General features: G+C 39.1%; 3 protein-coding genes across 12 annotated transcripts in view; 2 read left to right on the forward strand and 1 right to left on the reverse strand.

Moving 5' to 3' along the window:
* Positions 1-3,822, forward strand: part of pde4d (phosphodiesterase 4D, cAMP-specific) — a 129,767-nt gene extending 125,945 nt beyond the window's left edge. For all 7 annotated transcript variants that reach the window (XM_072387765.1, XM_072387769.1, XM_072387766.1 and 4 more), the window contains one exon: positions 55-3,822. In XM_072387765.1, coding sequence (XP_072243866.1) covers positions 55-549 — 495 coding nt within the window. In that variant the 3' untranslated portion in view covers positions 550-3,822. The remainder of the gene's footprint in view (positions 1-54) is intronic.
* A 1,478-nt stretch (positions 3,823-5,300) lies between these two features.
* On the reverse strand, positions 5,301-17,150 carry rab3c (RAB3C, member RAS oncogene family). 2 transcript variants are annotated; one of them, XM_072387756.1, is made up of 5 exons: positions 16,996-17,150; positions 14,734-14,958; positions 11,066-11,184; positions 7,798-7,922; positions 5,301-7,506 (listed from the first exon to the last, which is right to left on the reverse strand). In XM_072387756.1, the coding sequence occupies exons 1-5, from the start codon at positions 17,011-17,013 to the stop codon at positions 7,316-7,318; spliced, it is 678 nt and encodes a 225-aa protein (XP_072243857.1). In that variant the 5' UTR covers positions 17,014-17,150; the 3' UTR covers positions 5,301-7,315. The 2 variants fall into 2 exon arrangements, with proteins under 2 accessions (XP_072243857.1, XP_072243858.1); XM_072387757.1 differs by lacking the exon at positions 16,996-17,150 and adding an exon at positions 16,443-16,636.
* Positions 17,151-17,658: 508 nt separating this feature from the next.
* Positions 17,659-21,494, forward strand: LOC140309768 (ATP synthase subunit C lysine N-methyltransferase). Of its 3 annotated transcripts, none has more exons than XM_072387758.1 (6): positions 17,659-17,756; positions 19,339-19,532; positions 20,231-20,335; positions 20,509-20,649; positions 20,735-20,785; positions 20,885-21,494. In XM_072387758.1, exons 2-6 carry the CDS (start codon positions 19,365-19,367, stop codon positions 21,071-21,073), a joined length of 654 nt encoding a protein of 217 aa, XP_072243859.1. In that variant the 5' UTR covers positions 17,659-17,756; positions 19,339-19,364; the 3' UTR covers positions 21,074-21,494. The 3 variants fall into 3 exon arrangements, with proteins under 3 accessions (XP_072243859.1, XP_072243860.1, XP_072243861.1); XM_072387759.1 differs by having other exon boundaries at positions 17,662-17,739; XM_072387760.1 differs by lacking the exon at positions 17,659-17,756 and adding an exon at positions 17,802-18,244.
* The last annotated feature ends 784 nt before the right edge of the window (positions 21,495-22,278 follow it).

A 22,278-nucleotide genomic window follows, 5' to 3' on the forward strand; every position in this document is an offset into this window, starting at 1 on the left:
AATATAGTATAAATGTACACTGAGCATTCTGTTCTTCTCTTGTATGTTCTGTAGGTTGGATTCATAGATTACATCGTTCATCCTCTGTGGGAGACATGGGCTGACCTGGTTCATCCAGATGCCCAGGACATCCTGGACACATTAGAGGACAACAGAGAGTGGTACCAAAGCACCATCCCTCAGAGTCCCTCTCCAGTGTTGGACGAGCCAGAGGACGGTACTAGACCCCCTGGAGGGGACAAGTTCCAATTTGAGCTCACCCTGGAGGAGGATGGGGAGTCGGACACTGAAAAAGACAGCGGCAGTCAACCGGAGGAAGAGGAGGAGGAGGAAGAAGAGGAAAACAGCTGTACTGACTCAAAAACACTCTGTACGCAGGACTCTGAATCAACAGAAATCCCTTTGGACGAACAAGTGGGGGAGGTTGACGATGACGAGGAGACGGTAGAGGAGGGGGAGACACCCAGCTCACAAGCATGTGTTGTTGAGGAAGAAGTAGCGGAGCAGGAGACGGAGGAAGAGGAAGAGGAGAAAACCGCTGACACATAGCAGTTATGGACAGCAGCTAATTAACTGCTTTTCTTAGTAATGACAGATGATTATTTATAGAATATTTTTTTGGGTTTTGTGAAATCTGTGTTTTTTTTATACATCTGTTTCTGGTTCCAAAGCGTGCGCTGCTCTCTATCTTGGCCATCATCCTGTCAGCTTTGTTCAGACACGCCCATCGGTACTACTTAAAGTTTTTTTGCACTCAGGAAAACTCCTTTTCATTCCCATTTGTACTGAAGTTGTGTGACTTTATTTTGCTTTGACTCCCCCCCTTTACAATCTTAAGTTTAGGATGTGGACAAACAGTTCACACACTGCTCGATGCTGCTCATGCATTACATCGTTTTCTGTCTTTCTGCTTTGTCTCAGCCTTGTCAGAAAGTTTAGTAGTGTCTTTATGTTTTATTAAGTGCCCAGAATCTCCTTCTTGTTTAGGGCATATCCTCCCCACTACGAATTAGGAAGCTTGTTATGCTGCCGTGATGCCGCAGAAATGGTAACTGCAGCACACTCTGGAGCTTTTCGAAACACATTTCTGATGTGGAAGTCTTCCTTGAAAAGCTGACTGACACAAAGCTTAAATGTGAACAGCCATGATGCTGTCCTAGACCTCTTTCTTTTTTATATTGAACTGTATTTAATATTCAAATATTATGTAGAATTTACTTTTGCAATTCAAGGCTTTCTTTCATTCGAAAAGAATCCGACATGGAGATATTTGTCCGAGTTATTCAGTGTTTTGAAGGGTTATCTTCATAGCTGGATTACATGAGGTGTGTTCTGAGCTGTTTGCACTTGCGCCAATAGCATTTATTCTCCTATTCACATGCCACTATACACATATTCAAGTCAGCCCAGCGTGCTGACATTTGGAATTGTTTCATAATAACAAATATTTTGGTATTTTTTTCACTGAGAAGGAAGCAGAAACCTGAGGTCTTGTGCTTTACACCCACTGGAATCATTTATGATGTGGATGAAGCCTTTAAATTTGATTAACCTTGCCTGCAGTTCTTTTGAACACATCCCCAGACAATGCAATGCTTTATAGTTGATACAAAAAGCACATTTTTTAGAAGCTTGATTTGTGCTCCAGGTGTATAGAAATAGTAATGGTGTTACTGATTGCTTGGGTGATTTTATACCAATGTTATGAACACTTTTGATTTATTTTCCCGCCCCATTTTGCTTGGTGTGTATACATCAGCAACAGCTGCCTGTCTTCAGCCACTTATGTTACGATGTTGGCTTTACTTTTTCAACAGATTTATATTTAATAACATTAACTCCAGTTGCTGTCTTTGTTTTCAACAAGACAATCAGCTCCATAGCATAGTCACGAGATAAGACTATCCTCTACGTAGATACTCTAATGCACTAATATATTCATATGTCGCCTCTTTGATATTTCTAATACGTTTAACCTTGCCAAAACACTGACTCATGCTTAAACACAGGCTTGAACATTGTTGTCCCACACCTCAGCCAAGAGTCTATTCTCTTTTCCATGTTGCTACCATTTTTAGTTACTTACACCCAATGCTATTATTTATTGGTATATTTTTCTATTTGTTGAGTTGTTTTTGCAATATAAAGGTGGTACAGTTAATAATTTACTGTAGCATATACCACAGGCTTGCGAGTTACAACACCCAAACTTACTTCTCCCCGTGTACATAAAATAATTTTGAAAAAACAACAAATGTAAAACAAAGTAAAAAAAAAAAAAAAAAAGAAAACACTTGAAATACCGCACACCGCTTTTTTAAAGAGTGCTTGTTTTAATTATGTCATTTTAAAACTTTTACTTCAATATTTTATTTTGTGCCAAGATTGTTTTTTTTTTTGTTTTTTTTCATCCTCACCCAAAGCCCTTACCTGTAATAAAAATTCTGGTTTTATCGCTGTTTACAAACATATATTTATTGTGCTGTATATAATATATAATTATTAATGTTATTACTATCATAATGCAGTTTGCTGTAAATGGTTGATTCTTATCATCCCTTTTGGTGATGGCGTGGCTGTATTACGTACCTCTTGTTGAGAGAATGTTTATTACACATAAGCTTCAGTGTAAAAATGATCCATCGACTTGTTGCTTATCTGAGAACTAGCTCAGTGAAGAGAGGGGGAAAGCCAAATTGTTTTTTAAAAAGAAACTGTTCCTTGGCCCATGGGCTGTGCCTTAAATTCAACACATCATTTACTTTAGCCTTTTTTAATTCTCTAGATCTCCTTTGCTGCATTGGTGAATCTTTTAGCTTTGGTTGGCCTGATCTCTTGTTCAGAAAAGTTGCCTTTTCAAGATCCCACCCACACACTATTTGCTCTTTCACATATATGGCACTGAGTAGAAACCTTTGTAATTCAGTGCAGAGGTTAGTGGAGGTTCAGGTCAACCAGGAATCATAGATTTACTACATGAGTGATTGTGGCCTATAGCTGGATGCTCAAGAATCATATTTGCTGTAGACCTGGACTGAACAACTCACACTTCACCTGTGCTCCGTTTGTACACTTAAAGGTGGGACTCAACCTGTCAGAGGTGGATGATACGGGAGTAACTTTGCTGTGTCATCTGTGTTCTGGTTGTGTCGCAGCTACAAACAATGAATGGGGTGCAACAGTTGTGTGTAGTTTGTGCTTGACTAAGGCTCTACAAGGCACGGAGGCTTTGAGACACATCTGCATGTTCAGCCACTGCTGCATTAATTATGGCTGAAACACTGACGGTGTGTCGCATATCTATGCTCGGCCCACACTTCCACTCACGTTACTTGCAATATCCAAAACCACTGACATCTTTCTGCCTGGATGGGAGAAGGGTTTAGTATATTTCTGTACTAAAGGGAAGGGGAGGGGCCAGGGTGGGACGGGTAAGGGGGACTGCATCGTTGTCCCCGAAACAGGGACTCTTATTTTGACACACATACTGTAGATTTTAAACAGCCCTGGACCAATGGAAATAGTGGGTTCTTTTCTCATTATGTGTTCTATTTTTTTATGGTGTGAAAGGAAAACACAAACTGTAACTTAAAAAAGGTCTTCAGGACAATTATTTTTTGGGTTATGTCTTTAGAATGCCAACATGTCTGGACGTTTCACAGGACAATTAAAATGTTATTTTAATGGATTCCTTGTTAATCGCAGTCTATTGGATAGCACTGTAGATCATACAACTTTATGTAAAAAATGAATAAAAAGAATGAAAAAAAAAAAGGTTTTATATGCAATGGATTAAATAAAAGCATGGGTTGATTCTGCCTACTTGCTGGTCTCTTGTTTTCATTGTTTAAGGGATTATAGCTTCGATAGGAGCCCCAAAGGATATATTCAAATTTGGTGTGAGTATGTCTCGCCGTAGTTCGCAGTTTTTCTTTGAATATTCTTCACAAAGTCATATTTACTGTATGTAATGTGTGTGTGCATATATGGTATCTCAGAGCAATTGATAATAAAAAAAATTCAGAGGAAAAAAACCCACCAGTAGCTATTTTAGCTGTCCTTTTCAAAATGCAAGAGTACATGCAAAACGTCTTCAAACCCTTTTCAGTTTTTATTTTTTATTTTTCACATTTAGCTATATGTTTCAAACTTGAAATTGAAAGTTTTTTTTCTCTATCATCACATAATTCCCTTTGAGTGTTTTGTTAATTTACTCCTTCTTTCTAGTCCACAGCTATGTCATAATTGGGTTCAGGTACAGATTATTTCTAAGTCATTCCATTACTTATACTGATTTTCTAAGCTACTTCTATTTCATTGAGGGGTATGCCTTGATTAACATGTTAAAGTAGGAATCATTCGCCCAACATGATATCCTGAGCACTGAGCAAAGGTTTTCACTCAAGATTCCTCTTTATTTTTCTGCTTCCATCTTTTCCTTCGTACTGATTCGTCTCCTAGTCCCTGCCCCATAAAGAAATCACCACAGGATGATGCTGCCATCACAAGGCCGGAGTTATTAGTGGAGTGCTGCACTGATAGTTAGGGTTTTCAAATTCTGAATAGAACTACTCTTTCATACATAAGGGTATCCATAGTAACCATTGGCTTGGTGGTTTATCTGTCCAAGACCTTGTAAGTCTGGCTGAGCAGCCTGGTCTAGAAGGTCCGATGGTATTCCCAGAGGTCTTCCTTTTTGTAGTGATGACAACATTTGTGCTTTTTGTAAACTTCAAAGTGTGCAGAAACATTGTTGTGACTGAGGATCTGTCCATTGTATACCCCGAAAAAAATGGATTTGTGTCACAACTGACATTAAATACTTGAAGATTTTATTTTTACTTATTTTGATTTATTACAACTAATGAATTAGTGCCGAGTTGCAGCTAATAATAATTTTTTTTCGTTAAATGTTTAATGACAAAGTCATGTAGACTTCTAAGTTTGAAATCAGGTTGCAGGTGCCTCATTGTAACACTAGATGGTGCTCATTGCATTAAAATGGAACAGATCACTGTGGCAATGCTGCTGAGACAGCAGGCCTGGTTACAGGTCAACATTCACCAAAAACCCTCCATCTTGCTGTAGCATAGTCATTTCAGAGTGACAGAGAACACAGAGACCTGCTGATAGAATTTGATTTATTTCCTATAGTCTCAAAAACATACTTCTTACTTTGCTTGAACTCCAAGAATTAAATATATTCACTTATATGTAAAGTCATTATGTTCTAAAATTAAATCTTACCAGATTGACTGCTTGGCCATTGTCATTCCTCTACGAAATAAATCTTGACTTGAGATTTACAATGATTTATTTTATGGCAACAAGTTATGCTATCACACACATACACTGACACACACATGCACACAGACGAATGTGTGCGAATGTATATGCAAGATCTGAAATAACTTATGTGTATCCCTTTTCGTAAGAATTACAACAGTACAGCACGTGGCATAGACTAATGGACTAAGTTATCTCCCTGACTATCTTTCACAATAACACTGCATTTTGACATGATAATACAAGTTTAGTCTACACCCAACATTTAGCAGGAACAGCATACAGTACGTGAATACATTTGTACAAAAGGTATACACAAACAATACACTATATGACTGAAATTTGTCTCTTCTGTATGGCAGGTACATACATACACACATACAGACACCCCCCCAACACACACACACACACCCACATCCACACATCAAGTCACTCATTCAGTGGCTACAGGTACTGAATGAAGCACTAACTCCTTTATAGGACGTTGTACGACATTTTCAGAACTGATCTGACCGACTGTTACTTACATACTGCAGATAGAGTCTTTAACTCGAGGACAGGAGAAACTATTTACACGGTTTAATTCATAAAATATTGCACTTATTGGCCCTTTGCATCTCATAGCAAGTGCTACGACAATGCTCCTAAATCTGTAACACAGAGATATATATATATACAGTGTCTTACAATATAAATCTACATAGATAGTTCAGAAGTGACTTCATGCATTTTTTTCAGCTTTTATTCAACTATGCAACAAACCACTGACAGTGCTGAAGGGATTATTTTGGCACAAACTTTTTTTTTTTAATGACTATAACTGAAAATTTCAGGATTGTTTAATTAGCGAAACACATTACACTACAGGGACTTATTAAGACAGTAAAGTACAATATGCCTGAAGTAGGGGAAGATTCCCATTTTAAACTACTGAAATTTTCTAAGCAACTTACTGAGATATTTCTTCAAGAAGGGAATTTGTTTTACAGCACAAAAGCATGCTGACTCAGAAATTATGGCTGTTTATTCCATGCCAGGATAGATCATCTGTTTTGTATCATACAGTTTACTGTGCCTTGACAGTATGTGACTTTGATAAAATGCTGTATAATTGCTATCATATGGAGCTGAGGATGGACAGGTTTGGGTAAGGCCTATCTTTAGAGTAAACAGCACATGTCATTGTCTTTTTGGCAGCATGCTCTTTGCATCAAACAATAAAGGGTCATCTTACAGCTTGAGCACAACCATTGAGTTGCTTTTAAGATTCAAAGATATTGTCATCAGATAAATCACGCATCTACACACAGAAACGGGTGGAGTTGTACTAACATCAACATTATACAGACTGGATTCATTCCAAGAGTAAGCAGGACGGAGGGACTTTTGAGGCCATGTTGGAGATGCTAAAAGGCCACTTTTTTCCGAAGGTGGATGATTTTTTTGATGGCAATGAGACATAACACTCACACTCATGCAAATCCTCACTCACTTACTATACAGTCACAGCCACACACTTGCACAGACACAAGCCGCTACATTGTCTAGTGCTCTAAATCACAGATTTGGCAGCTGTAAGAGTCTAAATTAACCCGTTATAGGAAAATACATACTGTACAGAAACTTTAAACAAAAGACTTTTAAAGCACTCACTGATTCTATTCCTTATTGTATAAGTATTTTAGGTCTTAAAGGTCTTAAGGATTACATGTACAGTATGACTGTGAACTACTTCAAGCCCTATAAAAATAACTGGATGATCATAGTACTAACTATATGAAGACTGAGAATATGGTTTTGCTATATACTAGATTTGTAATGTTACATGTTTACAGCAGCCACATCTGTTTTACTGGTTATTTGCTTTTCAGATAAGGTGATAACGTTGGGAGCTAATACAACAGCATTTTGTCAATCTACTACTAAACAGGGTTTGAAGTGGAGTTCAGAGAGGGCAGCAGTAACAGGAGTGATAATGCTGCTAACTCTGCCCCCTAACAGAACCTGTGCTGCTTCCAGATGTCGTTCACTAACAGTTGCATCCCTGCTGTTGGAGGGGCGGAGCACTGTCTGTGAGTTTGGCAGTGGGGGCTCCTGTGGTGACAGCAGGATCAGTGTCCAAGCTCTCAGACATCTTGTCGCAAATTAAATCAACGAGACGCTCAAAGGTCTGCTTCACGTTGACGTTGTCTTTGGCGCTTGTCTCAAAGAACTCAAAACCTTAGGGATGAAATTCAACAATAAGACACGTGAGAACAAATAAAGACAAGGAACAAAGAAACCATGATCAACATACATGATTGTGGAAAAGCTTTAAAATCTATTGGTGCAACTGAACATTTTAAACAAAGCTGGGCTCTTTGGAGTATTTCAGTTGCATCTCCAAACATGTTGGCAAGTGTTAAAGGAAAGAAGAGAATACAGTCATGTCTTTATGCAACAACATGATAGTGAAGAAGACGACACCCGTTTCAAAATACTCAAAGAGGTGAATTTTGTTATAAGACTTACCCAATTGCTCTGCCAGCAGTCTACCACTATCCACTGAGACCACTCTCTCTTCGTCCATATCACACTTATTCGCAGCCAGCACCACCTGAGCATTATCCCATGAGTAGGTCTTTATCTGGGTCGACCTACACAAAATCAGAAACAGATACACAAACACAAATGACATTTATATCATCGATGATGCTCCTTTTATGAGAAACTGTCAGACCAGTTTTTGTGCCACACATATTGGACAGGATCCTTTAGAAACAGACGGAAGGGGGAAGAACATGATATAATGTTTGCTCGCCATTTGGGCTGGTCATGAACGGTGATTACATGCCTTTCTGTTGGCATCATGTAATAAATGAGTCACTGATGGCATCAGCGGAAAAGCGGGTCAGTTGGCTATCTTTATTCTTTTACTTTACAAGAAACTGCACTGCACACTGTGCAGCCTGTAGCAATTACAGGTGAATAAATACTTTTTTTCTCTAAAAACACAGGGGCCACACTTCCCAAGTTGATTACAAACATTAATACAATGATTTCACCATCATATAGATCCAGCCTATACCAATTTAAAAGAAAAACAAAACACTTCCACTTCCTATGGTGCTAATTGTAAAAGGTACAAGCAGCCTTCACAATGTCATCCACACTTAGGAATGAGTTTTTATTCACCCCAACATAAAATAAATTCTGGTTCATCATCTTATTTGAAATTAAAGATGCACATACATGCAAAAGTCTTTAGCTATCGAGCCACTGATTAAGCTGTGAAACAGCTTAAGCTTATGAAAATAATAATTGCGAAATTTTTGTTCCAAAAGATTGTCACCAAACAATGTGTGTTACATTGTTTGTTTAACAACGTTAAGTATATTTATAGCTCAAGTATATTTTGTATTCTTAAAAAATAAAAAAAACAAGCATTGTGAGCTATGTCAAATTTTTTTGCCCGATGGAAATATAATTTACATTTATCTGGAGTTTACTGTCACTCAGTGAGGGGCTTGCACAATTGTAACCTCTGCATGCTGCATATAACGTGGGGAGAAATTTTAAGAATACATTTCTCCTGTTGTGTTGCAGTATAGCTGAAAGTAGGGCAGCAAACACACCACAGGACTGCTATGTTTCTCCTGGAAACTGGAGAGACAGAGCTGGCAGACTGAAAGAAGATTCAACTTGAGAGACAGAATAAGCAAAAACGATAATGACGCTCCTCCTCTCTCTGCCCAGTTATTCATTTTAAGTCCAACTCCTCATAATTTCCACTGACAGAAAAACCACCATCACATCTTATAGAACTACAAAGGCTACACAGTATGCACATGATAGCATGTCTGTTAAAGGTGGTAGATTAAAGAGGGCTAATGATTATATAATGCTGAAATAAATGTAACTGCTTGTGAACAACTGCATTCATTTATTCCAAGTCCAGCATTTGATGTCAGTGTAACCGAATTTTCCTGATTTTTCTGTGACTCAGGCAGGAAATGAACACGTCACAAGCTTAATTCAGCTCAGTCGGGGAAGGAGCCATTGCCATGGCAACCTCTTTTTCCCCCTCCTCAACCTTGTCACAAGGAGCGAGGCAAAGAGAAAGGGGAATTAAAGCCAGTGGCAAAGACGAAAAAAAGAATACGGGTTTATTTGATGGGTGAAACAGAGCCTCCTCTTTCTTCTTTGGTACATGGATTTGTGCACTGTCTGTTAAGTAAGCAGTCTGCTAACCACCAGGACTGTTGCTGCCAGGGACACACTTGGCTCCTTTAATTAGATATCCATCACAGACAGTGCTCAGACTGCAATGTACCATAAAAGTCTCAGGGAGGTCTTCAAAGAATAATAGGTGTGTCGGGCTTTGACTATGCTTTACATGGAAGCCTTTCTTGTTTACAGTGACAGGAAATTAATTTCAGTCAGGCTGATAATAAGGAGCATTTGAACACAGTTGCTATTCATAGGAGTGTACCCTCAAAGCTGTACATTGCTTTTTTAACGTGTTGTCTCCAATTTAAGACAGCAAGACTTTAAATGCAGTAATTCTTAAGTTTGTATCAAATGTAGATGCTTTAGCGTTGACACTAGCCACACGAAGCAGTTGTCATGTGTTGCTAGCAGAGTGAGAAGGGCTAAGTGGACACTGGCCTGAATAGTGATTGCCATAGAACTATCATGCACAAGCTTGTCATCTTTGATTTCGGCTGTTTGACCATAAACCAGTGTTGCCAACTATTTTCAATGCAATGTAGCTAATGTCTGCAAAATGAAAAACTACCATATTCATTACGTCACATCTACATTTTGCTTCGTTCCAGCCCTTTACATCTGATTGCTTGCCTCTTACTGTCTGGGTTCACATGGGCTGTATCTTAATGTAGCTAAATTCCCAATTAGGCTGCTGTCTCTGACACACAGCCTATATTCACCTGCATTCACTTTAATTCTAAACCACAATCCACCTATGTTAAAGACAACATATTTTCCTAAATGGCTACGGGTAGGAGCTGAAAATACATGGTTTGTATTTACAAATTTAAGTTGGGTTATAATTTCTATCCTGTTACGTGGACACTGCTGTAGAACAAAAACAACAACAACAAAAAAACTATGGAAATATTGCCATTTAAAAGTTTACAACCATGGATTGTGACACTACTATGTTTTATGAAAAAAAAAAGTACTATTACTATTGTTTGTTTGGTTTGGTTTTTTGGTTCATGAGTTGCAGACAGATTAAACTGAAAAGCACAAACACATGCTCAGCAAAAATGTAAATCAAAACACGTTAGTCCGTACTCGCTCCATAGTTGTTGTTTCTAGTGCAAAAATTCTAACCCAGAAACCTGGTTTCTGTGGTTGATTGAATGTAGGCTTCCAAGGCCTGGTTTAGAAATGAGCGCATCACCATGAATAACAGACTTTTGGCTCAGAGACACAGTTAAGCCTTCAGATGCTTGTGTGACTCATGAATGGACCACAGCCATAACGCTGACAGATTTCACCTTGATCTCTAAGCCTGAAGAAGTTGCATGTGTACCCTGCCTAACAAGCCTGAGAAATTCCACACAGAGAGAAAAGACAACAGTGTTGCCATTAGAAGGAGATAAGTAAGGTGAGTAGCTAAGAAAAATGATCCAAAACATAAATAATGCCTGGAAGATTTAAATTGAAAGCCTTTCTGACATGTTAATCAGGTGCTCATAAGAATATAGTTCATACAAAGAACACAAAAGGCAGAAATGATGCCTTTACTGAAATCTGACAAAACTTGACTCACCAGTCTTGCACAGCGCTGAAGGACTCCTCGTTGGTGATGTCATACATGAGGATGAAGCCCATGGCGCCTCTGTAATAAGCAGTGGTGATGGTCCTGTAGCGCTCCTGGCCTGCAGTGTCCTGCACACAGACAACATGATTTACTGTAGGCAGTGGCGCAAAAAGTGGGTATGCACTATATGCAGCGCATTGGGGCACTGCACTGGAAGGAGCGCCAGAGCCATCGCAGAAAAATAATTCAGGAGCCATTTTCTTTATTTAACAGCTTTTCTGAATGTGTAAATGATATGATCAATAACAGAGGCACGTTACTGATTAGGTGCCCCCTCCTCCTTCACCCCCCCACCCCCCCCCCACCCCCCCCCCCCCCCGCCACACAAAACACTCGAGCTACACGACTACATAATCGAAAGTCATTGTAATCTGATTACTGTAAACTTTTAACAGTAACCTGATTACAATCATCTGAGTAATCAGATTACAGTAATCCGTAATATGAGTACTCTGATTACTGTAATCTAAGTAATCAGATTACAGTGATTTTTTTTACTGTAATCCGATTACTGTAACCTTATTACAGTAATTTGATTACTCTCACCTTATTACTGTAACCTTATTACAGTAATCTGATACTGTAAGCTTATTATTGAATTGTTATGAAAGGGGGGCGCCAGTCATGTGTCTGCATACCCCTCAGAAAGTAGGTAGTTGCACCCCTGACTGTAGGATAGCTATTCGGGCAGCTGACTGTCAAGCTCAACAACATAGATCAGTCCGTGCACCGCTCAGGGAATGTAAGTAGGTCCACAATTGTCCTGTCATCGAGCAGACATATAAATGATTAATACTTATTAATACTTTTATTCAAACAAGACATTTTCTTGGTTTAGATATCTACACTTGCTCGTGGCTTTATTTATTGTGCTTTTAACTGGAAATAATCATTATACTAATTGCCTCGCTGGCTTTGCATTGATAAGGTGCCAAAAACAGCGACTCACTTTTGGCTGACGTGATTGATTCTTTCCTCTCCTCAATAGAACAATCATTCGACTGTGTTAAAAGCTCCGTGGAGCAGGATGAAGAGCTCAGTTTGTGACATGTATTTCCGAGAAAAGGGGCAAAAAATAGGAGTAAAATTATTTTAATCTTGAAAAATGATGTGCTGCTGCTGATGATAAGGCTAAACCACTTGCTCAAAGGCAAACGAGTCACTACATTTTGAGGAATTGAGGGGTTCACACACAGGTGAGTTAACGGACTAACATCCACTGCAGCCTAAAGCAACAATGGAAATAGGGGGAAAAAAGCCTCTTCAGATGCGCTTTTGTTTGATTTTTATCCTAATTATAAGGAAACTATACTATAGAACTGTTGCTTTACAAGTTACATAATAAGAAATCCCATATCTAACCCCCCCAGTTGATTCTGTATGTTTACTGTACTGTTTTTACACCCACAACAAGTATGTTTCCAGGCTTCTGTGAATCATGTCAGAAGACTTCTGGCTGCTCTACTTGGCTCTTGTTAAACAGACGCCCAACAGGCAGCTCTGGATCATATTTACAGCCATAGTTTTGTTTTCTGTCGGTCTGCACATGGTTGCAATAGTGTGCCTGTTGTAGCCAGAGGACAAATCTGACCTTCGCTCCACAAAGATGAAACTCAAAGCCTGCTGAGATCCAATTCACACACCACAGCTAGGACCTTATGTCAGTTTGCAAAAACTACAAAAACAGTAAATAGATTATACTTTATATGCATTTTTTTTACTCGGAACAATGCGAAAGAGGATGATGAATATGTTTTAGTATCTTTCTTCCTTGTTACAGTGCATATACTAAGTCATGCCCAGGTTGCCTGAGTGCTTGTTTAACCTCAACCTTGCTTCTTGTCTAACTTCTTAATCTAAGACACTAGACAATACTCTATTGATTCTTGACTAAGTGCTTGACAATGACCCAAGCCTTTTCGGGCTATTTTTGCATGTCAGTTTGCTTGCTCTTGGCTAAAAAGACAGAGTTGGACAGAAAAGAAAACTGCGTGAGTCCAGATAATTTGAGTACCTTGAAAAGCTATGCTTGTAGTTTGTGGCTTAGCAGAAATCAATCAAGGTAGCTGACTACTTCAAGTGGTGAGGCAGGGAGCAGAGACTGACAGTCGCAGAAGCTCCTCTTCTCACTGAGTGTCTCTGTTTTCAATGATATTGCCAATGCTCTGTCTATCATCCATTTCAGCATTATGTGACATCAAGGAGGACTCTGCACTGTCATGCACTGTGACATACAATTAACACAATGACTTTAGCCAATATCCATCACCTAAAAAGGCCATTTACTGCAAGTCTCAGCTCTCTCTTAGCCCTATTAAAAGAGACAGGTCAATTATCTGGATGCAGGCACTTTTGCTCTCAGAATATGCTTGTCTTTGCAGATGATGAAAACACATTATCCTGATTAGCTCATGAATGAAATGCTCAAATTCAAGTTTTCCCATCCTGTGAGTGTTTCCTTGTTTCCCCTTTATTCACTGAGCAAATACTAAATGTCTGCAGATGGCTAAATACTCAAAAGGCATCCCTTGTGACAAACAAACATAGAAACTGTCAAATAAGGAAAGTGATAGCAACAAATAGGAACTATTACTTATCTTTTCCCTTGCATATCTCAGGGGTATTGTGATACAATCTGCTTCAACAGCTCAGATGAACTCCTAATTAAACAAACTCAGACATTTTTCAGTTTCCAACACATTCTGAGGAAGGTGTTGTTTCTGTGTTCGTCCCTGCTGTGTGCCAAACTAACACTTACTGGTCTTCTGTCAGTTATGTTGAGTTTCCATCTGTCTCCACACTTAGATCAGCCTTTCCTGAAATGCTATTGAGTAAATTAATCACACATCCTTAGGTGCAACATGGTTTTAAGACTAAGCAGCAGAGCACAGGACTTTCTCCTTTATATGTGTAAGTTCATGTAAAATACAAAGGTAAATATGAATCTTCAACATAAAGAGACTAAAGGCTAAGTCTGTTTAAGCACACTAATCAATCATGATCCATCATACAAGCCAAAACACTGTCTAGGACTGAATTAATATTCAGGTGATCCCATGTGCTCTTTCCTGAATGGGGAGACTGACTGCCATTGAGTACCAACCTGCCACAGTCCTTGAAACATATTGATTAACAAAGAAAGATATGAGGAGAGGTATGGAGAAAGTGGGATTGAGACAGAGATTGAGAGTCTTTTACAGACAAGGCATCCCTTAGCAAGAATACAACGATGGAGAGAGGAAAAGAGAAATGAGGGGCCTAGGCACCTCTGAGGAGACCCTTTCTCTTTAATGCTCAAATAGTCTTCCAGAAGACCTTGGAGAACAATAGGAAACAGATTTCTTCATGGCATTAACTATGTTCCAATAAATGGATGTTTATCATTTCAGAAAATTGGAAAACTTCTGACGTAAAATTAAAATCTCACAAAGCAGTGGCTTGCTGTATGTTGCTGCTTTGTAACTTTGAAATGTGTTTTCCTTTTCGATAAATTACAGCCAGAAGAAAAAAAAATAATAAAAGGATTTGAGGGAAAATACAGTTTCTTCAAGAGTCAGCAATCAAACATTTGTGGCTCACTTTTGAAAGCTTATTGCTTGAATGTGAATATTGCATACCCAGATCTGCAGTTTGATCCTCTTGTCGTTCTTGTACACAGTCTTCACTTTGAAGTCGATGCCCACTGTGCTGACAAAAGCTGAAGTGAAGGCGTCATCGGCGTAGCGGAAGAGAAAGGACGTTTTGCCCACGCTGCTGTTGCCGATGATCAGCAGCTTGAACATGTAGTCAAAATTTTGGTCTCCTCCTTCTCCTTTCCCTTTGACATCCTGAGTGGCAGCCATCTACAGAAACAAACAAAGGGTGATGGGAGGGATGCACTGAGGGCGATTAAACGAAAAACAGAAAGCAGGAATGAGATGCTTGAGATGCTTTAGACAGGGTGTCATCAAATAGTTTGTCCAACAGATCACAGTACTCTCAGCACTGACTGCAGAGTAATGTAGCAGAGATGAACAGGCAGAGTGGAGACGTCTCTTCTCTGTAAATGGCAAACTACTGTCAGTAATTCATTTTCTGGGAATTTCATGAAGTAATACCACATCCTTCTTTCTTTACAGCATAACTCTAACATGACGTATACATAATAAATGAATAAGGAATATTTAAGACATTTGGTCATTATCTTTAATTAATGGAACTAGTTTCAGTTTTCCCTAAAATCCACCTCACTATAATTCTTTTCTTTTTACACTTGATTCAAAAATATTTAACAAAACATTTAATTTGTAAACACATGCCAGGAGGTACAGGAGAAGGGGAAAGATAATCTAGTAATCTTGGGCAGAGTACAGCACAGGCTTGTTGTACAGGCCACAGATCAGAGGTGACAGAAGGCTGCATCAGGCAAACCAGCATGACTAACGCAGCAAGCTGTTGTATCAATGAGTATTAGATAACAAGCTGAGATTTTTTTTCTTAAAATAATCCCTTTTAGCAGAGGATTGCTGTTATTGATACTTGGAGTGCAATATTTAGCTCATAAGTACAGCTAAGATTCAGTGATTTTATGCACTAATTGAAATGCTGTTTCAAATTTTCAAGGGAGACCAACCCCATTGGTCATCAGAAACATATATCCAGGTATAGCCCTATTCAACTATCTGAATTATGGTAGTTTTTCATGTGATTCTTTGAAACACCCTTTGAGACGTTTTCCTCATAAAAACCACTGTGATGTTTAAACAAATATTATATCTGCTTACATATTAGAACCGCTACAGCTCACAATTGCACACAGAGTAGAATAGATATCGACCTCTCCCCTGAACAGCTCATCCACACTGAGCATTTCCGTGCAAGCTGTCAACAGTCAACGGCCTCAGAGGACGAGAGTCCCAATAACGAGGTGACACGAGCAGTCATCTGCCCTCCAAGGTGAATGTTTGGACAAAGCCGCCGAGCTTCCCGCTAAACATGTGCAGCCAAGCTCTCCCAGTTGCCTATGCAGTAAATAAAAGATGCCGGACCTCCATCATGCACGTTCTGCACTGGTTTCTGTTTCTCTATGTATATTTAACACCGCTGTGTTTGCAAGGACATCGTTTTCAAAATATCGTAATGATGGCACTTCAACCCGCAACGTTAAATCACTCATCCTGATATGAAGATACATGATGCTGCAGACCAAGGAGCTGCACGCCAGCTAATCTTAGACAAGCAGTTCTGGGCAGGAGGTCATTTTGTCTCCTGGTGAAATTCTTCCACATATCTATTAATATATAAAAGTAAAAAAAAAAAACGCGTTGAGGACATCATGTGAACAAACCTGTTTTGAAGGCCTCGGTTCTATCTGTGTGTAACCCTGTTATGCAGGATTCGATTTTATTTTTTAATCTAATGCAGACGTTGATTCCCCTCTGTGTCTCCGACCCGTTTCAGCACCTGGGAGCTGTCCCCTCCGCTTCGGATCTGGCACGCACGCGCTGAGGTGACGAGGCTGGCTGCCTGGCTTGCTGGAGACAAGAGCGCGAGCAAAGAGAAACGCGTGTCGTGCGTAACCTCTGACGTCATGGGGAAAAACGAAGAAGGGGGTTGTAGTTTTTGCACGGGTTCAAGTGCAAAGACGGAGACAGGCATCGGAAGAAGAGGTTTGACTACATTTCTCAGCATGCAGCGTATCTCAGCTGTCAACAGCTGGATGGTTTACTGAGGAGACGTAGAAGAGAAGCTCTGTAGTTAATATTTTAGTTAACGGCAGACACATTAAGAATAGACCCTCCCTATCAAACAAAAGCAACACTATTCTCTATAAAGCGTTATTGCGAGGGGCCAAATTAGAGGGCTATGCTCTCTCTCCAATGTAAAATCCTGCATCTTACCTTCCCATACAAGTCCATCCTCACTGATATTTCACCTGTTTGTTTTTACAATTATCTGCAGTAGCTATCTCATCAACTCCCGGCAGACCAGCATTTTTTTTCCTCAGGAAGCAAATATAATAGCCTCTCCATTTGCGTCACCCTCTCTGCGTTTTGCTGCCGTGACCCCGCCCTCCGAGGCAACAAGCGGCTGTGCAAATAAGGGCGGCCTGAGCGCTGAAGAATATTGTTATCATGAGCCCCTTCGGTGACAGCAAGTGCATAATGAGGCAGCGGCGGAAATGAAAAAAGTGGGCATCTTTTGCAATTATAATTACATCTCTTTTATGCAGATTAAAAACATGCATAATTAATGAGAGGGGTGCAAATGCTCAACAGTCATTTAATATTGAGGCGGGAGCATAAGTGAATCTCATATCAGCTCTGATTTTGTTCACTTTTCTTGTCCGTGTGTGTAGATCACAAATAACAAAGTTAACTATCCTCTAATACTCCTCTCACACATAAAGCCTACATTGTTTAGCCTGTAATATGGTTAAGAAGCTAGACACAGCAGACGTTACATAACCGCGGATTACGACTCTGATACCAACTCTCCCTCAGGCTGTCGTTTTCTGCTCTTGGCGGACATTTGATAGGTCGTGAATGAAGTTATAGGGCGGGATTTGCTGAGTGGTTGGCCTTTGACTGAACGGTCTGTGTGTGCAGGCTGCTGACTGCGCAGCAGACGAGGGGGCGGGTCAGGTAAGCAGACCAGATTTGTGCGTCCATAGTTGTGTTTATTTCACCTTGCATCTCCGTAAATGTAATACATTAGACCAATCTCCGTGTGTTCAGCTCGATCACATATGTGTGATTTTTGCGTAAAAAATTGGTTTGTTAACGTGGCACTAAACTGTCCAGAATTCAGAAAACCCCGCAAATCCGCCAGCGTGTTTGCACGCGTGTTGTTAAAGGAGGCCTAATCCGTGCTTGTGGAGCGCCTCTTTTTATTGACTAAACAGATGTGAGAATACGAGCTGTCGTTTTGAATACTTCCCGTTTCAAAGCGGGGTAAACAAAAACTTTTCTAGAAGGTTTCCGCAGGAGAAAAAGGGCATCGCAGCACCATCTGTTGTCAGCTAAGGGTCTCTGTAGGCCTACATGTTGTCCTCGCAGCCCTCAAAGGATGTCTACATGTAATGATTGACAAAGCAATATTGGCAGATATCAAACAACTTTCTGTACAACATTATCTGTGATTGGGGCGGTAGCAAACCGTATATCTGTTTCCAAAATGATGCTTTCTAATGACTTTTATCGTGTTCTCAAAGCAAAACTTGACTTTTGATTAATCTGGATATTTATTTATTTTATTAAATGTTGAAGATCACTCAACAAAATATATTCTAAACATAACTACTAGGTTGGGTTACAGTTGGATTTAGCCGGTTTGAAACGGTCCATTTGTTTTTCCTTCTAAAACCATTCTGTGCCATTGGATGTGTGCTTCATGTCGTTCTGCTGAAGGACTCAACATTCACCTCAAACCTATTTTTTTTTTATGCTGAGGAGCACAATTAGCAGTAAAATGCCTTGGTAATCTCAAAATTTTGCAATTCCTCTGATACTTTAAATGCCTCCAGTACCACAGGCAGTAAAGCACACTACCACCATTAAATGGGAGGGTTTTATTTTCCTTCTGAGCTTCATTTTCTTGACCTTGAAGAAACTCAGGCACATGAAGTTTTTGGTAACATTAGTAAGCCTTTTTGGGCCTTTTTTAAAAAATTCAAGTGGTTTTCTCCTCTGTCTTTTAAAGGCACCTTTTCCAACAGCCCACAAAAGAACTTCCCATGCTTAGTTTTTGAGATTCTTTTTAGCACCGCAACTGCAAGCAATTCATCAGCTAAAGTTGAAATTTTATGATAACATTGAGAACTATATGTTTGCTAATGGCCTTCTAGTAATTGGTATTAAGTTTTTACACTAAAACATTTCTGTTGCTGTAGGACTCTATCTTGTTTCCCATCTTAAGCATCACTATTGTTATTTAGTTTGACAGACAAAGCAGAAAGGTACCAGCAACCTGTGGACATTTAACTGAAACAATCTGATGATAAAGAAAAGTCTTTATTTGGACTTTGTTCTGAAGACATACTAAATTCTGCACTTTGTGGTCAGAGGTGATAATAATCTGACCAGGATTATAGACAAGAAACTTAAGCGCAGAAATTCCGCTTCTTCATTTAGAAACTGTCTTAATCTTATGGTTTGTCCACGAGAGAGACTGAACAAGTTTGAACTTTTACAGGGATTCGCTTGATTTAAACAGTCAGGTTATTATGTGTTGTTTATCCTTAGCCAGTCATTCAAACACACTCTTTGAAATGGAGGACTCGATTGAGTTGATTCTGCAAGACCACAGTGGGATCTTTCCAACCAACAAACCCCATCCTATCGTGTCCGCCTGCACAGGCGCTTTGCTCACTGGCCTGTATGGAGTATGGAGCCTCTTTTCCATGCCTGGTTTCCGCAAAATCCAGTGTAGCCTCAAGGTGCTTGGCATTTCTTGTTTTCTGTTTTCATCTGTCCTTTTACCGCCCTTTAAGTATTTGATTCTGCATGTGTGGAGGGAAAAAAAAACACAGACGAAACACAACTTGACTTGCACATTAATAATAATTTGCTTATTTTGGAGCATAGTGCTCCACGCTAGCAACAAATATGGGAAAAGAAGATAATGGTAAGTTGATAACGATGATTACGAAGTACAGGGGACTGAAATATCAACTAGAGTGTGCTAATCTGAAGTAAATTTAATGCTGAGATCCTGTATTCTAGATGTTACTGATTTTGCTAAAAAAGATTTGCATATATGTTTGATAACATTGATCTTGGTTGCTTTTTATTTTTCTAGTGACACTATATCTCACAAATCCCGATATAGAAGGAGAAAATTGCACAATATGACAGATCAAGGTTGTAACCAGAGCGCTAATGCGTTGTAAGCAGAAGTATAGTTTATGTTAAGCATTTATAGAACAAAATCAGTCATTTCAGCTGATTCGGTTTTATATTGGACTTTCAGTAGAATTTATTAACCACCAGAGAAAAGACAGATTAAAGTGACTGTACACTTTAATGTTCAAATATTGTTTTTTTTTCTTTACCACTGTAACAGCAAAGTAAGATTTAGTGTGTCTGCTGTAAATATTTTCTCTTACATATGTTGACTCACCACATGCTTGTCAAGGTTCCTTACTTGCCATCCAGTAAAGGTCAGATGCAGAATGTTATGAAGCTGCTCGAAGGACGGAGAGGACGTTTAGCAGATCTGGGGTCAGGAGATGGAAGACTGGTAAGAGAGACGCATCTGTCTTAGAAATAGAAATGTCTAAAACTGTTCGAGTGTAATGGCAATAACTGCCGGAGTTTAAATGTGTGTTTGGAATTTCTCTGCGCTCTGTTGTTGCTTGTGTGCTACATACAGTATATATAGTGGTATTTTACACAATCCTGTTGGATTTCCAGGTGTTTGCTGCATCTTCTGCTGGTTTCCAGTGCACAGGGTTTGAGATGAACTCAATTCTAGTGGCTTATGCAAGGAGCAAGGCCTATTGGAGCGGAATCCCCTCCAGCCAGGCAACTTTTGTAAAAAATGATTTCTGGAAGGTAAGAGCGGAATGGCAAATTACCCCTCCATCCTTACCTGATCAAGTCAAGATTTGATCATCTTTGTCTTGTTTTTCTGTCACAGACTGACCTGTCCTCTTACAACAACGTGACAGATTTCCTTTCTCCAGGAGTGGTGAGTGGCTCTCTTATAAAGAATGATCTCTTAAACTTACTTTAGATTGCTGATGGCATACTTCCCACTGCTTTCTGATTTGAGAATTCTGGTTTACAGATGGAGGTGCTGGGAGAAAAGCTGTTGAAAGAGCTTCCTGATGATGCTCATGTCATCGCTTGCCGCTTTCCCTTTTCTAGCTGGCCACAAAAATCATCTGTTGGCTCTGGACTTGAACAGACTTATGCTTATGACATCAGCACTGTGCGCTCACACTTTAGAAATCCACCACGCCCAGCGGCAAAATAAGTTCCAATCTTTTTCCAGTTCTATGATTCTCAATTGCGCTAAACCCTCCTGGAACTTTTATCTGATTGAAGAAAAAAAATTAAAAATCACATGATGCTTTGAAGAATACAATACAATGATCCCTCACACAATGATGTCTTTGAACATTTCAGGATGAGGGGGGCTTATTGTATTTGTTCAGTCTTTGCAATTGTAAAACAGACTGAGCCTTTTTCATACTGCTGACCATTTTGTGCAAATACTGTCAAGCACCATATTGTTTTATGTTGTGTCTAAAAGAGTTATCCGTGTCATCTGACCCTTATTAATCATATGAAACAAGTAACAATGGTGTGAGATGTGTACTTTACCCTGATAATCCAGGTTAATGTAAGGGTCTATTTGTGTCAATGTTGAGAATAAAACCAAAGAGCCGTCAATATGTTTTAGTAGACAATTTTCCTCTGAACAAGAGTTGAATTAATAGTGAAATTTAATTAACATTTTGAAAGATAGAATTCAGCTATTTTCTGATGAATAGTGTATTTTTATTTTTAAATAGATGCAGATTAGAAAAAAACTCTATGCCAAGAAACCAAAGTTGAAGGGATGTGGCAACTTGTCTGCATGTTGTTATGTGAACATTACTGAACACTCTCACCTCCAGTGAATGCAAAGCCTCATGAAAGATTTAAACCCAACGTTTAACTGAAAATAATGGAAAGAAAACATGAAACTGTTATTCTTTGATGAAGCACAAGGACATGCTTACTGATATGTTTGTTGTTTGAAAAGAGAAATGTTTCTTTGGACTGTGAGAAAAGCAAGCTCAATTAGGTAAAGTATATCAAATATATATAAGTATATCAAATTTGTATTTACGCAAGCTTTATTGTTAATAAATTAGAATTGCAATATCTCAGTATTACAAATCAATCAAATCAGGTTTTGTACTGAATGGTGAATACCACCTGATCTTTACTTCTGAAAGACTGATTCTAATCTGATCTCAGTCTAATTAGATATGAGACGTTCAATCCATGTTCCCTGTTTCAATACGTTGTCTGCTCTTTTTTAAAATTAGGTTTACAAGGTTTGAATTATTCAGATTTGTATTTACCTTTTTACACAGAGTCCCATTATTTTTTGTAAAACAGTAATACTTTACAAGCTGGAACATAAATATTTTATTGTTCTACGTTTTCTCTGATACCAAAAGCTGTATT

The sequence above is a fragment of the Leuresthes tenuis genome, unplaced genomic scaffold (genome assembly GCF_036924035.1).
Source record: "Leuresthes tenuis unplaced genomic scaffold, fLeuTen1.0.hap1 SCAF_6, whole genome shotgun sequence".
Lineage (NCBI taxonomy): Eukaryota > Metazoa > Chordata > Actinopteri > Atheriniformes > Atherinopsidae > Leuresthes > Leuresthes tenuis.

What these genes read in the sequence shown, in the direction of transcription:
- rab3c (XM_072387756.1), bottom strand. An exon ending in GGATCAAACTGCAGATCTGG is followed by an intron (nt 11,185 to 14,733) that starts GTATGCAATATT and finishes GTCTGTGTGCAG; the next exon opens with GACACTGCAGGCCAGGAGCG. An exon ending in ACTGCTGGCAGAGCAATTGG is followed by an intron (nt 7,507 to 7,797) that starts GTAAGTCTTATA and finishes TTCATCCCTAAG; the next exon opens with GTTTTGAGTTCTTTGAGACA.
- LOC140309768 (XM_072387758.1), top strand. Translation starts at nt 19,365, where the DNA reads ATGGAGGACTCGATTGAGTTGATTCTGCAAGACCACAGTGGGATCTTT. An exon ending in AAATCCAGTGTAGCCTCAAG is followed by an intron (nt 19,533 to 20,230) that starts GTGCTTGGCATT and finishes ATGCTTGTCAAG; the next exon opens with GTTCCTTACTTGCCATCCAG. An exon ending in GGTCAGGAGATGGAAGACTG is followed by an intron (nt 20,336 to 20,508) that starts GTAAGAGAGACG and finishes TTGGATTTCCAG; the next exon opens with GTGTTTGCTGCATCTTCTGC.